The sequence below is a fragment of the Python bivittatus genome, unplaced genomic scaffold (genome assembly GCF_059951505.1).
Source record: "Python bivittatus isolate LINGU-HERP-01145 unplaced genomic scaffold, Pbiv_v1 ctg000350_np1212, whole genome shotgun sequence".
Classification (NCBI taxonomy): Eukaryota; Metazoa; Chordata; class Lepidosauria; order Squamata; family Pythonidae; genus Python; species Python bivittatus.
The window spans coordinates 35275658-35293804 of record NW_028277074.1 but is presented as its reverse complement, the minus strand read 5'-3'; the positions used below and the strand labels follow the sequence as shown (position 1 = coordinate 35293804).

Here is an 18147-nt window from a genome sequence, read left to right as displayed (position 1 = left end):
AATAAAGTACCCAATGAAGCAAGTAAGGACTCTAATAAGGTTGAAATGACCAGTGCAGGCCTTCTAATCCAACAATGTCCAATAGCTGCTGAAGACTCTATTATTGAACAAAATCATCTAGCAAATAGCTCAGCAAGTTCCATTCTCCTGAGGAAAATGGTTCCATGTAGAAGGTGGTAGTTGCAACTAATGCCAACTTCCCAAAACCCAGCAGCTTCCTCTCACAGAGAGAATGAAGATTGTGTTTGGTACATCTACTTCAAACTTTCACCCCTTAGACTTGTTTCAGATGATATTTCAAAGGTGGAATACTTGTACTACAATGGTGTGACAGCTAGAGCGCTGGTAACTTTTGATTCTGTTAATGTGGCACAAATGGTTTATCAGTGTAAATATTTTCTTCAGGCAAGAGGGCTTGGAGTAACTAGATGTTTTAAGAATATGTCTCTAACCCTTCTAGTTAAACTTAGTTTATACAATCCGATAGCAGACAGGAATTTCTTACCTGAAGAAATAGACTTTTAAATACTTTTAATGATTTGCCCCCTATGGAACAAAATCATATCTTACTTAAATTGTCCTGGTTAAGAGAAGTGTTGATTAATAAACAGGCACAGTCACCATATATAACTACATTCCCTCCTAACCTTAAAAGCTCCGAAAAGGGATCAATTCATGAGACAGTGGCAAGTGTAAAAGAAGGGGAAGAAGGGGAGGAGAATAAAGGTAAGATCTGTAACATGGGACAATGTAGCCAAACACATAATGAACATCCTCTTCAGAAAGATAATATAGATCTTACAATCTCAACAGGGAAACAGATTCAGGTAATAGCGAAGATTAACCCCTTATATGAAAACAATATACATGCCTTCCCTCCTCAAGGGACAGCAAATAATATAGCCCCTTCCCATAGAGATCCAGGGCCCCTGCATCCATCTGCATTTAATTTTACAAGATCCAAAATCATATGCAAACCTTTGGTTTTCCCCCGGAGTTCTTTCTGAACTCATATAACACCAGTAATAGTCTATTATTTAAAAACAGGGTGCTGGATGTCTTTGCCCAAAGAAATTTGCTTAAATTATCACAGAATAAAATTGCCCCGTGGTACGCACTCAATAAACCCAAAATCGAATTTGGACATTATCAGAGGTGTGTTACAATGCCATCCTTCTGGGAGGCACTTAGAAGATTCAGTTCCAGCAAATGGCATCAGCAACTAGAGAGGGCCGATTTCACAATATCCCGTATAATATGCGATTCTGCCCTTGTTGCAAGGAAAGTATAGAAGATTTTACCCATTATTTATTGTACTGCCCTATTTCTGCTTCAGCACGTGGAAAATTTCTGGAGCCCCTTTTGATAAGAAAATCATTTTGGCCTGATTCATTTAAAATTGAATATCTAATGAATTTAGACAAGGAGACACTGCTATGGAAATTAGCAAGCTTTGCACAGGCTGCTGCTAAGCAGAGAGAATAGTTTATCAAATGTTCCTAATGTTTTTTAGTATTTTACCGGTTGCAATAACACTGTTTTAATGTTTTTACTGATTTTTGTATATTTTACTAGATTTTATTAATGTATGGCCATTTTTGTGCAGGTTTTACCTTATTTGTTATGACCTGTGGTCAAAACAATAAATAAATTGATTGATAGAAAGATGCTGTGCTCACACTAGAATGAAATCTGAATTAATTCTGAATCATTTGCAAAGCCTGCACAGCCCTAATAATCTAGATAATGTCTTAGGTTTTGAATCCACCTGTCAAAAGTTGAAATTAAAATTTAGAAAAAGATAAAGGAAGTCAATTCTCCGTAAGCCTTCCTGACTTATGGAGCATAGCATGGTCAAGTAGACTTCTCACTGAACCTGTTGCGGGTCACTTTCATTATTTTTTTAAAAAATATTTTATTAGAGTGGTGGATCTCTAATGTCATTGTAAAGATTGTTGGTTGAGGCTACAGCCGCTGCTTTCTTCATTTCCTCAGAATCTCTTTGAGCCACATAAGGTTTGAGAGGTATACTGATAAATTAAGATGGTGGTGGATTCTGCAACCACTTCTCCAGCTTTAATATCTGAATGCCTCCAACCTTATGCCTGCTACTGCTTGGCTAATTATTGGGATTGGGAAGGGACATACAGTATCACGGAGAAGAAAAGTATCAGGTGGAACAATTACAATAGATGGTGCGATCTGCATTTCCCTCCAGATGGTTTATGGTTAAGATAAGACTTCAGATATATTTAGCATTATTATTAACAGAGCCATAGAATCCCAAAGGATCTAAGAAATCATCCTACTTTGTGCAAGATCTGCTGAAGCATTTTGGACAGATAGCTATCAGCCCTTTATTTGAGCATACACATACACATACACACACACAAACACACACTGAAGAGGAAAGTAGCATTGAATAAGGCAACCTATTCTACCGGTCAAAAGCTCTTACTGCCATGAAATTCCAAGATCTAAAAATGACTACTCTTGCCAAAAAATACACATGGATAGGTTTGTAGTCTTAGGATGTACAGTCAAAGTCTGATTCATTTAATTAACAATGAGCAGCCTGGTGTTTCATCTTTGGAGTGATTTTTTTAAACATCTTCTTTACCTTCAGCTCTCTGCTCTGCAAGCCAAGGTTCACTATCTCAAGTTTCTCAGTGATCTGCGGCTATATGGAGGTCGCGTATTCAAGGCAACATTAATGGTGAGCTTATTTCTCCTGACATTCTTTTTAGTTTTTGTCAAGTAAACTGAAGATCGATAATTATGGGAAGTTAAATACTTGCATGATAAATAATATTGAACCAAATTGTACAATGTTTTTAATATTAGTTTATAGAATATTAATTATATTATTTATATTAGCCTTGTTTTCCATAAAGCCAAATATATAAGTTTAGGAAAGCCTTCAAAAATACTTTCTTCAAGTAGTATTTGATCTATAGCCTATTAATAATAGGAATTAAATGAAATACATTCAGTGAAATAAGGCTGATTTATATTGATATGCATAAGTGCGGTATATAAACTTCTGTCCTTTTCATTTCCTGGGTTGCAGCAGGGAGAAAAACGTTCTGAGGTAACCTTATTAGTGGGACCACGGTATGGCATCAGCCACGTGATCAACACTAAAACCAATCTCGTAGCCCTCCTGGCTGATTTTAGTCACGTGAACAGAATTGAGATGTTTACAGAAGATGAAACTATTGTCAGAGTTGAACTTCATGTGTTAGATGTAAAAGTAAGTTGATGTTGATTAGTATTAACAACAAAGCTGTTTATTGTAAGAATATTAACAAAATAATGTCAATCAGTTATTCAATTTTGATGGTCCATTTAATTCAGCTTTAGAATTAATTCTATATGTACATTACAATAGTGTATAGGCATTTGAAAACTGAGAAAGCTTTTTGGGGGTTTTCTTTTAAAATAAAATTACTGTGACAATTCAGTTAATATTTTGAGTAAAATATTTGTTCTCTGTTTATTTCTTAATCCTTATTTTCAGATTTAGTATTCTGATACTATTGTGGAAGAAATGGAGAACAAAGGTTTATTCATAAAACATCAAAATAGGAATAGTGTTGAGATTTTGAAAGTATCTGGAGATTTTGAAAATATTTGAAGAACGATTTGAAATATAATTTTGAAAATGATACGTAATTCATAAAATTCAGTCACACAACCTTTTATTTATTTAGAACTAAAATGCATGGTCGTTCTTTCTAGAATCGATCTAAGATTGATTCACAACATTTTTTTAACATGCACTGATTTTTCCTTGTATTGCTTTGAAGAAATTTTGTGGCATTATATAGCAGCTCCTATAATTTTGTATTCTGCCTACTCATTTCAAGCGAAACAGAAATGACTAATTTGTTTTTCATTTGACATGTTTACTACTGTGTTGATGGCACTGAACCAAGAAGAAATTATTACTTTTGGTTTGCATGATTTCAGAAATTACCATTTTGATTAAAACAAAAAAGAAACCTGACTGAATCCTTATGCTAGATGATAAATTGTAGTAATGACAGCTCAGCCATTTTGCTCATCCAACTTTTAAAAAGATGCACATCTTGATCAGAATGACCCAGTCAAATATGGGAGAGCTATGATGGTCCCTATCCAGGTCTGTCAAAGGAGATAATCTGTTTTACTCACACAGGGAGCTCCTCTTTCTGGAAGAATGAATGACTATCATTTCAGCTGTCCATTACAGAATATTTGTGTATTCTGTCTAGACCATTTCTGCAGCTTCTACTGCCACTGCTTTGTGTTATTAGAAGTGGAAGTCTTGATCATAAGATATAACCTACCAACTAGGAAACAAAGGGCAAACACAGCTCCACATTTGTGGGATCACACAACTCAGCTATGCCATAGCCTAAAACCAGTTTCAAACTGACCTACATAATTCTTCAGAGCTGAACACAACCAGACGTAACAGTCCTCTTTCAAATTTTTCTTGAAAATGCGTTTGAATCCCTCCAATTTGTGAAGGGAATACTGAATACACTTTATTTTATTGCAATTCTTAATCTGTTTTTAAACAGTTTTTGTACTGTGTGGTACTGTTTGATAGCAACATGTTTCATTGTTATGATTGTCAGCAATTTATTGTATATGCTAGAGAAGATATTGTTTTAAAATGTGTTATTTTTCCTATTTATATCTGACAAATTCATGGAAATCCACAGAACCTCATAAGATAAACATGCTTAAAATCATTGTGTCAGTGCAAATACAGTTAAGTGTATTAAAATATATTTAACTCTATGTTTTATTTCCCAAATCTGGTGAATTTTAGTCACTTCATGGTAATACTTTTTTTTAATGCTTAGCCAATCACATTACTGATGGAATCATCAGATGCCATGAATCTTGCATGCTTAACGGCTGGATACTATAGACTTCTAGTTGATTCCAGACGATCAATATTTAACATGGCCAACAAGAAAAACTGTGGAACCTGTGAAACAGGTAATTAATATTACAGTGCAATGAACAATGAAATATGCAAAAGAATGTACTTGTTTATTTTTCAAGTAGGCTTCTGTTACATTCAGTGGAGATCTTTGATATTAAAACATTTATTTTTACAAATGTGATTTCTATTTTAAAGGTGACATTCTTGAACTTGAACTTTTGATTCATGTCAGCTTCCTTATCTGATTACATCTAAATAGAATTGCTTATGGTACTTTTTTAGATTAGGCAGTCAAAATGGATTTAAGTTTTTATTTTTTATTGTAAATCCCTATAAAATTCTCTGTGTGAGTTATCCATGACGTACAAAGAACTCATCAAGAGCAGCTCAGAATGGATAGGTTTTAGAAGTATATTCCAAGATCATATGAACAGAACAAACTTCAAAGTATTAATGTTTAGGAATTACAAATAATTTAATCTAAAATATTCAAACACTGCATAAACTATTTTGATAACTCACATCTTTTACCTCTTATGTACCATTTTTTTAGGGATTGAAACAAAAGGGAAGCTTAATCATCATGGATCTGAGTGGAACTGTGTAACCAAAATGACTACATTCTCAGCAGCAGAGCAGGAAGCCCATATGTTTGCTGATAATAAACAAAAAACTGCAGATGTCTCTGATAGTGCCTTATGTCCAAAAGAACATAGGCACCTATACATAGAGAATGTTTATAATTCAAGTGGACTTGATCAACAACTGGCTAAACAAAATGACTTTGCAGAGGCAGAAGTTAATGAAAATGCAAACCAGCAACCCATGCTGTCATTTTCAGGAGGATTGGAATCAAGCAAGAAAACTCAAGGATCTCCAAGAGCTGCAAAAGTATCTTTTATTTTTGGAGATCATGATTTGGATGGTGTGAATCCTCAAACTCTTGGCTATGAAAGACTATTGGATGAAAGTCCAGAAGCATTAGATAAACAGACAGCTCTTTATATAAGCCATGCCAATGATATTAAGAGTTTGGAGTTGTCCCCAGATGCTGAAAGTTTCCATTTTGCTGCTAATTCTGTTTATGCAGGCTTACATGATGACAAAATATTTGAAAGTGCAGAAGGGATAGAAGAGCCTCTGCTGCATGATATTTGCTATGCAGAGAACACAGATGATGCTGAAGATGAAGATGATGTCAGCTGTGAAGAAGACATTATGGTTGGAGAAATCAATAGGCCTGCTCTTCTCAGCCTTTCAGGTTCTAGTGATGATATCATAGACTTGACATCACTCCCACCTCCAGAAGGTGATGATAATGAAGATGACTTCCTGTTGCATTCTCTAAATATGGCCATTGCTGCTCCTCCACCAGGATTCAGGGATAGCTCTGATGAAGAAGATTCTCAGAACCATACAACACAGTACAGAGCAGACAAGGAGGAAACTAATAATGTTGGGAATGGTGATATTCCAGTGTCACTTATTGATGCTGTCCCTACTAATACTGAAGAGAAATGTGAAAAAGGACTGGATAATGTTGTAGTTTCTACACTTCAAGCACTGGAGGCCTTATCTGCTTCTGAGGAACACCAGATGAATGAAAATTCAGGTTCTTTCACTACTGTTACCTTTATTCATTGAAAGAAATCATATCATTTCATCCCTTTTCCCCATTTAGGCTTTCAGCATTAGCTGTTTTGAAAACATTTTGTTATTGTGTTGTTACTTTTTGACCATCATCTACAGATACCATATAATAGAACTACCATTACATTAAGTTGCCTTACTTGGAAACAATGCAATATCTCATTCAGTATTTCAGAACCATTTTTAAGCTTATAAAACCCTTATTCTTATCAGTATATTGAAGTGCCTGATATGATTTCATTAACTGAGTCTTGTGTTTTGTGGCATACAGGTGTAGCCATCTTGAGAGCATATAGTCCTGAATCATCATCAGATTCTGGCAATGAGACTAACTCTTCCGAAATGACTGAAAATTCTGAATTGGCCACGGCACAGAAATTGACTGAAAATTCCACACGTATGTTTTTACCCACTAATGAAGGTTACCAATCACTGGTGGAATCACATGCTGAATTCTCCATTACCAAGAATCAGGCAGGAGGGCTGCTAATGAAATCTATACAGTCATCAGCTATTCAGCAAGCTACAGAACTACAGTCAAAAGTTGTGCCTTCAAAGCAGATTCTTCATTCAGATAGCATGGAGATGGAACCAGAAACCATGGAAACAAAATCTGTTACTGAATATTTTAGCAAACTGCATATGGGGTCTGGAGTATATTCTTGCACTACTAAACGTAAAAGTAAGGTGATTGATGGGGAAGGGAAAGCTATTCCTGATGGCAGTGCTGTTATGAAAAAGCAACAGGGAGCTAAAAAAACAGACACTGATGAGCAAAAGGGTAAAACTCTGTCTTCAAGAGAAAGTCAACGTATAAGCACTTTTAATGCAGAGAGAACTGCTTTTCGCAAAGACAATCAAAGATGGTTTACTGTTTTAGATGAAGGGCCAGTAGAGAAAACAGACCTGGAAACAATGAATGGAAAGACAATTCCAAGAGTTTCCAGTCTTGGGAAAGCAGATATGAACTGTAAAGATGACATGCATCCGGAGATTGATCCCAGCAGCGTTTTAGGCCGTGGGCTAGATGAACATTTTGTGTCTGGTGCAACTACTCTGCCTTTATCCAAAGACCGAAATGATTCTGAAGATACTAATTTATCTGCAGATGATCATCTTTCAAAGCTTCCAGAAGCAGAACACAATATGACTGGATTGTGTGAGTATCACTTAGCTAAACGCATGTCCTCCTTGCAGAGTGAAGGCCACTTTTCCCTGCAAAGTTCACAGTGCTCTTCGGTGGATGCGGGATGCAGTACAGGCAGCAGTACATGTGGAACTCCAGTTGAGTCTCCTCTTTGTACCTCTGACATCAAGCACATGATACCTGATATGACAGGAAAAAACATCAGTTATATCCCAGTAGAAGACAGAGCTGCCGTGCATCCCAACCATGGAGCAACATATAAAGAGCTGCATCAGCAGTCCGAAACGGTATGCCACAGAATGGTTGTGCCTGCTATGCATTCCACAGTTAATTCTGCTGACCCTTTATTGGGGACTTTAAAAGATGGATGTCACAGGATTCCCAAGATTAAAGAAACTACAGGTACGGTAGCATGAATCCATTAATCTGATTATGCATATAAGACAAGGACACTGTCCAAAACTATTGACGTAAACTGGAGTACAGGTAGCCCTTGCTAAGCAACCACAATTGGAACTGTCAACTTTGTCACTAAGCAACATGGTTGCTAAGTGAAATATCACATGACCACAACAGATTTGCGATGTCACTTCCCATTTGGTCTTTAAGTGAGACATCACATGACCACCACTTGTGATTTTACTGCCGGCTTCTCCATTGACTCTGCTTGTCGGAAGCCAGTTGTGAAGTGCACCAAGGGCAATCACGACACCGCAGGGATGCGGCAACGGTCATAAATTTGAGGACTTGTCATAAACTTACTTTTTCAGTGCCATCGTAACTTTGAACAGTCGCTAAACAGGACAGTTGTTAAGCAAGGTCTACTTGTATTCTTGTTGTTAAAATGTTATTAAGACTATTTTATACATACAGTAATTTTTTTTAAAAAACCTCAGTCTGTACATTAGATGGGATGAGGTACTGGAACTTTGGAGAGAAAATATAAACAAACAGACTTGAAATAATAATTGCAAACTAGATGTTTTAAAACAATGTATCCAATGTATTGGTGTAAATAGATAAAATTTAGAGATAATCTCCAACATACATTCAGTGACCGTGTAAAGGAACAGTAGGATTATATGGCTAGCCATGCCCCCTTCTAGGCTAATATTTCCAAATACTTGTATCTTTGTGTTATATGTAGACAGAAGTACAAGTATGGAGCTCTTCTAAAACTGCAGGAACTTTCCTTGGCTTTACATGGAAGAGCTTTACAAGATCATCTATATAATCTTAGCCTAATCATGCTGGCATCAAATTATATAATTGCTGGAGCATAAATGGCTATTTATAGACATTAATGTGGCTTGAAGTGAAATTAACCAATAGAATTCCTCATGTATGTTCACTGAAATGCGTGGGAAAACTCTTCTAAGCAGTTATTTTATATAAGTTTATCTGTGCTTAAAATGAAAGTCTGTTGCACAGTCACACACTCTCTCTCTTTATGTGTAACTGCAGCTTTAATGTAATTCTGATTTACTGAAAATGCCATCTAGAAGTACTAATACTTCTAAGTACACAGCTGTAGCACCTAACGGCTGAGTGTAGAGGGTAAAGGTTGGAGGTTCTCCATCTTCCTGTCTCAGAAATCCTTGGGCTTTTATATACTTTGGCCCATCCTGGTGCAGCAGCTTGATAGATTACAGCCGCCACCACCTATCTGCTTAGGGAATGCCTTTACTGGCACCCTCACACTTAACCCAATATGTGGAACACTTAGGGACCCAAAATCCAAGTACATATTTGCCAGAAACTGGGAATATTAGTAATAATAATAATAACAACAACAATTACAAAACCCTGTAGTGTAACTTCCTGCTCCTTGTAGCTTTGAGGCATGGTGCCAGAAGAAAAAAATCTGTCCCTTTGTTTGAGGAGGTAGAACAAAAGGATACAGTATAGATAAGGAACTATAGATACTGAAAGGCCTTGATGCTCCCTTGAACTACAGATACTCAAAGGCCTTGATATGATAGATTTGTACATTGGCTATCTGCAGTGAGTGAAGGTACTGTCTTGTTGAACCGCAGGTGGCAAATCTGAGAGTGAATACAGGTCGCCCATTCTTTACAGCAACATATACATTTTTCAAATTGATTAATTAACATAAAGCTAACTGCATCACTAATACATGTAGTTAAAATATTTTGTAAAAAATTGATAATGATATTTGAAGCACGTTTTAGAAAACAAACATTTTGTAGATTATAGTGATGAAAACAAAGCAATTAGAACTTTTCTGTTATTGAAGGGTAAGCTAGATTTTCCAGCATGTTTTTAAAGGAACAAGCAAATAAGTATAGTATGTCATCTAAATAATAGAAATATGAAAAACTGTAACTGTAAATTCAGAATAAATACATGACTAATCATTCTGAATTTGTAATGGAGTTAAGGTTTCATTAATCACGATTCAGCTGTTAGCCCTAGTGATCCTAGTGTCCTAAATTATGACAAAATCTTTTTTTTTTTTTTCATTTATATCAGTGTCCCAATTTGGCCACCCTCTTGAGCCACATATTCTTCAGCTACATAGCCATTGATTAAAATTGTGGGAGTTGAAGTCCACACAACTGGAAAACACTGATGTTAGGTTTATGGCTATAAACCTAAAAGGCAATGGATAATCTATAAGGCTATCCATAGGTGAAATAGTTCACCAAAACATAATGGCAGATTCATCCATAGGAGACAATGGGCTGATGTCTGCTGCTATTCCATGCTGCTCTCACAAAGCAGTAGTAAAAGGAGAAAGAGAATACTTACCTCTCACTGCAGGCATGCTAAGAAGATCCCAGTGTAGTCAGCATAGTGCTGTATTACTTCAGAAGCATCCATCATACACATACCAAAGACATCACTGGCCTCTTGAAACAAAAAGCACACTAAATGGGTTGGCCCTATCCCCTCTTGAGCAATGTACCTGATGTATAAAATAATGAAAACTGATGTTAAAACCAAGTGAAGTTGACCCTGAATACATATGGTTGCATGTAAAAGTTGAGGCACCTTGGGTCAAATTGTGTTTTTCAGTTAATCCCCAATTGACAGAAGCTGACACAACCTTTATATGATTCAAAGTTAAACATGGCATCTTTCTGCAAACCTGAATGCATACCTATGATTTATGAGCAGTTGTTTACATTTTTTTAAGTTAAAGATCAACTGGTGCCCACTGCCTTTGGCCCCCAAGGTGGCTGCCACCCCTACCTTGACCATATTTACATCACTGAGTGATGTTCTAGAAGAGGGTTGGGCCAGCTATTTATGGCAGAGAGGCTTTTTGTTCAGTTCAAACTTCAGAGCTTATAGTAAGCAGAGGGGTGAGGCTGATACTTGTGGCCCTTTGGTGCTTTTTTGAAAGTGGAGGTTTTGATTTTAGAAAGTCAGACAAATTGGAAAAAAATTGTGACCAAATTTCAGCATTTGCCAACTAATTTGGGTAGTGCTGTGTGAAAGCCTACACAAAAGGGGCTGCAAGTGACTTGCAAGCTACTGGCTGCCTGATACATTTAGTATCTGGATGAGAGTCCATTTAGTTATCAGAATTTAAGAACTGCTTTCCTGAATAAGATCAAAAGTCTTTGGTCTTTAGCATTGTATTTGAAATAATTACACCTTGCTGCCTCTTGAAGCTGACAATCCGAACACAAAAGCAAAAATCCTTCCCTAATGTTCATCTCAAGCATCTGTGATTCAGCAGTAGACTTCTCTAGTGTGTAGAAGTCCCATTTAACATTCATGGCCAGTAGAGCTTTCTTCTATGAACTCCTTTAAACCAAGCCAAACACTTTTAAAAAAAGGTAGATAAAAGTTGTTAAAGAAATAATAGGACGTTATGCTATTGCGAAGGTCAAGGCCATCTTCAGAACATTGGGCAAATAGGCTTTGGGTCTCTTGCTTAAAGAGAAATAATAATAATGCTGATGTATGAGTATTTGGAGATGGCAGAAAGGAAATGGTTTCTAATCAGTTATTTGCTGATACAGTATCAAGGATGAGGAATCTTGTATTGCATAAAGCTGCATTTACTGAGATGGAAGCAAGGGTCACAGGGTGGCATGATGATACCAAATAGAATATATATGCCATTCAGTATCAATAGAACAGGTATACTATTCAAATTCCAAAGCCAAGAAGAAGTTCAGTTTTTATATTATGCCTGTCTTATACTAAGCAACAAGCCTGATTTAACAGTTTTGGTTGTTCTAATGATCTCTTCTGAAACAGCCATAACCAAATATGTTTGTTATACAGTATCAAACATGCTTATGGTATAAAATGTATTCACACTCTTAAGCCTTAAAAAAAATAAATGCTATAAGACTGAAGTGTTTAGACATTACGTTGTTTTTTTAGATTCTTAACTATTCTCTCTGTTCTTCTACTACCCCTAGTGTAGCTTTCACAGAGCCTGTGAGTGACAGACAAGGAGGCATGCCTTCAGCTTTTCCTAAACAGCCCAGAGCTGGTCCCATCCTGCTATCATCCTACATTCACTCAGAATCAAAGGTGCCAAGTCAAAACCAAGACTCTTTTGATGTTCCCAAAGTCAACCTGCCAGGTGGGGTAGCAGTCAGTTTATGGCCATATGGTACAATGGGAGGAAGCCTCAGAATACCACACAAGAAAAAGGTTTTGAGACGCAGCAGCAGTGTTACCGCAGAAACTACAGGCATTGAGATGTTTCTTGGGAAGGAGAAAGCTGCAGTCAGTGTATTACGTTCAGACATTTCTGAAGCATATGACTCAAAATCAGAAAAAAGAGGAGAACTTCCTCTGGGCAAAAAGCTATCAAAAAGTTATTCCCAAAGTTCTGTGAACATCAGCATGAACAGTAGAAGATCCTTCCTCCTGAACGCTGTCCAAAAGGAGCCCAAGCAATACAGAACGCTGCCATTGCGAAAACGAGATGCTAGCAACTGGAAATGCCGCAGCCCCTTTAGCTCTTGCTTCCTAATGGCAGGGAATGCTGATGACGAAGATGAAGCTGAATATGCAGGCAGCCCTCAGCTCTCCTGCCTCTGCCATCCGGAGGTACGGTGCACCGCAGAAGAATTAACTACTCAGACTTCTTCCACTGAGAATGAGGAAAAGAAGGGGAAAGGCGTAGAAGCCCTCGGAGAAGAAGGAGACCATCAGGAGTGCAAAAGCAGAAGTCAGCCAGGCCTCAGCCACATGTCCTTTGATGCACAAATTGCAAGGCTCGGTGTCATGAAAGAGAAGCATTATGCAGCGCCTGATGGGTTTCTTGCAGCACAAAAGGATGCCAATGAGCTACTCTGTTTGGTCCGGTCAAGTGTGGGGAAGGAGGAGGAGGATCGTCCAGAAGCGCATGACCTTAAACTTTCTCAGTACAAACAACTGTTATCTGTAGAATCACAACAGTTGGGAAGTGCCTGCAGGAAAATGGCCATGGCTGAAAAAAGCCCAGAGGAAATGCTTGTAGCAATGACTTCAAGCTTTCAAGTTCTCTGTTGCTTAACAGAAGCCTGCATGCGTTTAGTTAAAATCATGAACTCTGAAGCGCAGCAGGAGGAGATTGTAGCGAAAGTAGATGAGGTTGTAATCAACTACATTTCTCTTCTAAAGGCTGCGGAAGCAGTGTCTGGAAAGAGTTCGAGTGACTCTAGCATCAAACTTTTGGCTCGTCATTCGACCACCATGGCCACTATTGTAAGCACACTAACACGTTCTCTTAAAATGCTTTTAAATAAATAAACAGAAGTCACTTCATAATATATCTTTGCAAAGCCATACATTTAAAAACTCTTTTATTTACTATCTATGTAAGAACTAAAATTATCAAACATGGCTCTCTCTATATATTTTGTTATTTTATATGAAATAGATAAGTGACTTAAAATATCTATAAAATGATAAACTTCTGGCCATTTATATCTTGTTTGTTTGTTTGTTTATATATATATAAACAAACAAACAAACAGCATTTGGAGTTTGGCTTTTTCAGTCAAATCTACAGTTGCTTAATCTTAACATCTGGTAACTGCAATCCTAAAGGAATTACTTCCTTTTACTTTCCAGGTTTATACTTGGAAACCACACCATTTACAGTTAGAACTAAAAAATGGAATCATAATGTATATAACAGTATTTAATGTTTGAAGTATAATTTTTAATAGTAAAATACATTTTAAACTCCAGAGACTATTACGATTTATTAGAAATCAGCCACACATAAACACAAAGCAACACACAGACACAATAAATTTTTTGTTCATATTGCTTGCCTGATGCATCTGTTATGTTACAATTTATTTGTATGTTGCCTTTAGATTAATTTTTTAAAATCCTGAAAGATCGCTTGCAAACATTAACACAGACCCAAAATTCAAACAATAAAATACAATTTACAGATGTTTAAGACAGCAATTTTTCAGGAGCCTCTATAAAACAAAATTGCAACCAAATCCTTCTCATGCTTAAAGGAAACACAGCCCCTCCACAATATCAAAACAGGCTAGAAGTAAACCTTTGCTGCCGAAGATCATTGTGCTTTAGACAGTCAATCTTTCTTCCTGATCTGGATCCCTATCAAGAAATGATATAGAACAGGTAGAAATGCAAAAGATGTGGGGTGTCAAAAGAGTCTCCTCCCACTGTTTTTCTAGACAGGAAGTCCTGTCTTGTTTTGCAGCCATACTTCCATATTGTTTTATCACTGGCTCTTTTGACAATGCTTGAAGCAGTTGCTCAAAATTATTTTGAATAGCACGTGGCATTGCAGTAGTGGGCCATAACAGTTGGTGTGGGAACACTGTTTCATTTGACACAGAAGAATGACCATGCAGGCTGGGGCTGCTATGAACTGTAGTCCAGCACTTCTGAACACCCAAATTCCCCATCTCTTCTATAAAGAGATGTTGACTCAGCAAAGAGCTGAAGCCATGGTAGGTTGACGAAGTCCATACAGTAGTTGGCCATGTTTCCTTAGAGAGGGTGGATGCATTTTTAAAAGGTCCTTGACTGATTTTGTCTCTTCTCTTCTGCAAGGTAAGGAAAAGGGGGTGCTTATTGGGAATTCATCTTTTGTGGATGATGGAAGAGATATACCACAGATTTGGGGAATGTACTAGAGGGTCCCTCCTGTATGGCGCTTTGGGGTCATGTAAATTTCTGAAGCCAGAGACCATGACAGCTGATATATTTTGAAATTATTGATTAGATACAAGACAGCTGGGGACATTTGTGGTACAACTTGTGTTTATGGACTTACATCAGGTTTATTTATATGTTATTTTAGTCTGTGTTTTATCCAAAGAGCTCAAAATGGCACCATAATTTCCCTCTTGTATCCTTGGAACAAAGCTTAGGCTCAACATGAGGGACTGTCCCAAGGGCTTTATGGTTGGGTTGGTTAATTATATGGCTGATAGCTATTCTTCTATTATTATAGTACTCATGAGAAATTAGACTCCACCACAAAATGTGGTTACTAGAACTCCAGATTAAAATAATCACTATAATGCTGCCCGTTGCTGACCATAGTTTGATATGTAACCAAGTTGTTTAACTGTGGTTTATTGAATAAACCAGACTTGCCTGTATTTGCTGAACACTGTAATCTATAAACTATAGTTTACAAATCAAAATAGCTTGGGTCACACAATATGCTATCAAAATCAAATGAAACACACTTCGGTTTAGATAAATATATCAACCAGATCACTTTCATACATTTTTCAGTCAGTATTCAGTACAGAAAAATAACTACTGTAAGTAGCATCAGCATCTTTTCTACTTGGAACCTAAACACATAAATTATGATCTAGCTATATGTGCATATTGCTCAACCAGATGTTACAATTACGTCAATCAGCAGCCTGTCAAGAAATGAAGTATGTGAGACAAATTTCAGCTATTCCATTTCTCAAAGAGCTGTTCAGCACTAAGCATATGATAGGATTAAATTACTAGGATTTCAGCTTTTAAGCTTGCTTAGGAAGTACACAGAGCATCTGTTTGCCTGTATAGTTCTATCTCCACTAGAGATAAATGTGAAGCAGCCTGCAGATGGCAGAAGATGAGGACAATTTTATTGAAGGTGTTTCATGATTTCAGCATAATTTGTTTTTCTACATGTAACAGTTTAACAAAGATAAGTTTTTCTTCCAAAGTTACATATGAACATATATTACTCTATTTCTGTGAGAGAAAACTAGAACTGAATTCATCAGGGTGACTATTGCAGTTGCCATTTCGTGGTAAATGGCAATAGGTTCTCTGCTTCTTTCCAAATTCTAGGTTTAAGCAGCTATAGAAAGATAATGCTACAAGACACCTGAAATCATTCTTTGGAAACATCCTAGAGAGACTACTAGTAAGCATAGTCTTAAATGATCACAGCATCTAAGGATAAAATGGGTGTGGAGTCTTGGTAATGTCTCCAAAAATGAATCACTGTTTTGTTATAAAATCGGGCTATGCCCTGTGAAGCTTGAGCTACAGTGGAATGAGGTAATTCAGGTGTCTGACTCAGCTTTTTTGATTCAAGCTCTTCCATGGAGCTCCACTCCTATGTGCTGGAAAGGGCGGAGCATTGTGCTGGGCACCAAAAAGGAGATGATTTTTTAAAATTACTTTTTAACTCTTGCTCACATAATACCACAATGGGGAAGGGGAATATTGGATTGAGACTCAATAGGTATATCTAAATAGCCCTTGCAATCAGCCCTTTTGGGTCGTGGCTACAAGGATACACTTATATATATTTGCTATTGCTGACATCATACCATAGTGTGCCTAAGATCTTTTATGGTGTAATTGCACATGAGGAGGCACGCTATGCAAACAACCATTACTGACTTGTCAGTAGTATTTGTGGAAAATAATATTCTAAGAATAGTTGTTGTGATAGCCTATTGTCAGGACTCCCATACAAGGAAAAAGGCCACAGGTTGTAAACAGGCCTGCATGGAGGGCTTAAGCTGGGGTGGGGAAGTAAAAAGAAGGCAAAATAATAAGCCATAGATGTGGGAAAGGATATCACTGTCAGTGTGCCCACAATTTCAAGGCATGGATGAATAAGAGCCTCTCTAAAGATGCCAGGTGATTCCCTAAGCATCAACAGACACATACTTTGTAAATCACATAGGATATGGGGAATAATAGACTTAGAAAAGATACCTGATTAAATATTAACAAAAATTCCTTCTTAACAATAAGAACAGTTTGGCAGTATAAGCTATGACACAGGGCAGTGGTGTAGCATTGGGTGCATTCAGGCAGATGTTAAACAAGAATTTATCAGGGATGCTTTATTAAGGATAGCTGTACTGAGCAAGTTAACTTGTACTGATTTGCTGGACTAAATGCTCCTTTCCAATGTTATGAGTATATGATCATATATATACACAATCATATACACCAACAATCCTCATTCTTGCTTGTTTATATACCTCTTCATTTCTCTTCTCCATCCCATTTCTTTCTTGGTTTTATACATATTCCACTTCTACACACTGTGTGTATGTATACATAAATGTTAGGCAATATAACCAAAGAGACTCTGAACAGAGGTGAAGGAATGGTCTCAGTCAAAACTGCTTTGGCCAAAAATTGGTGATAGCTTTATCTTCCTTACAGTAGGTTTATTTATAATATAGCCAAGCATATGAAAAGATTACAGGAATTATGCAGAAATTGAGCCAATCATTGTAATAGCCAAAATACATTAAACTTGAAAACTTGTACACTAATTTCTAGGAAATTTGGGATATTTCATTCTGTGTCTAGCTGTCCTGCCAATTTCATCCCATTCTGATGAAATCATAGGTACTTATACCTGTTTATAATTTTCCCAATTCAGTCATAGGAACATAGAGCTATAGCTTTCCGGAATACTGTTCCAGCATTGTAAGGGAGTTGGGTTCAGCTACTGCCTGGACCGCTAGACGGATCAGGCTACTTGCAGGAAGGAAATGCCTACAGTTGCATGGCCTGATTCCTGTACAGACTACCAAAAAAAAAATCCTTATTCCGGTTCTTGAATAAATAAGGAACATATGAGCATCACTCAAATATGACAAGATCTGTTTATCACCCAGAAGGACACTTCTCAACATTAAATTAATTGAGAAAGTTTCTATTTAGGAAAATCATATTGTGTAGCCTATTGCATCCCTCTGGAATAAGAAGGGAGTCCACAGTCTTGTGGATGCTTTCTTCTACATAAGACTTAGAGATTTTTATGGAATAACATATTGGAGCTGCATGCAAGATTTACTTTTATAATTCTTTATTTCATTCACAATTAAAATAGGGAGAAGGGGCAATTTTTATAATGCAGGTTTGTTAATTCAGTATTCAGAATTCAAAGTTATATCATTTAAACTTAATCTGAAACACTAATATATTTAAGCTTCTGTTCTTCTATAAAGAA

The 18147-nt window shown here is 36.9% G+C and overlaps 1 protein-coding gene across 1 annotated transcript in view; it reads left to right on the top strand.

The window, feature by feature from the left end:
* FRMPD4 (FERM and PDZ domain containing 4) overlaps window positions 1–13529 on the top strand; it is an 83529-nt gene extending 70000 nt beyond the window's left edge. The window contains exons 11-16 of the mRNA XM_088144459.1: window positions 2627–2716; window positions 3071–3253; window positions 4857–4995; window positions 5496–6554; window positions 6864–8146; window positions 12105–13529. Coding sequence (XP_088000585.1) covers window positions 2627–2716; window positions 3071–3253; window positions 4857–4995; window positions 5496–6554; window positions 6864–8146; window positions 12105–13466 — 4116 coding nt within the window. The 3' untranslated portion in view covers window positions 13467–13529. The remainder of the gene's footprint in view (window positions 1–2626; window positions 2717–3070; window positions 3254–4856; window positions 4996–5495; window positions 6555–6863; window positions 8147–12104) is intronic.
* Window positions 13530–18147: the final 4618 nt, after the last annotated feature.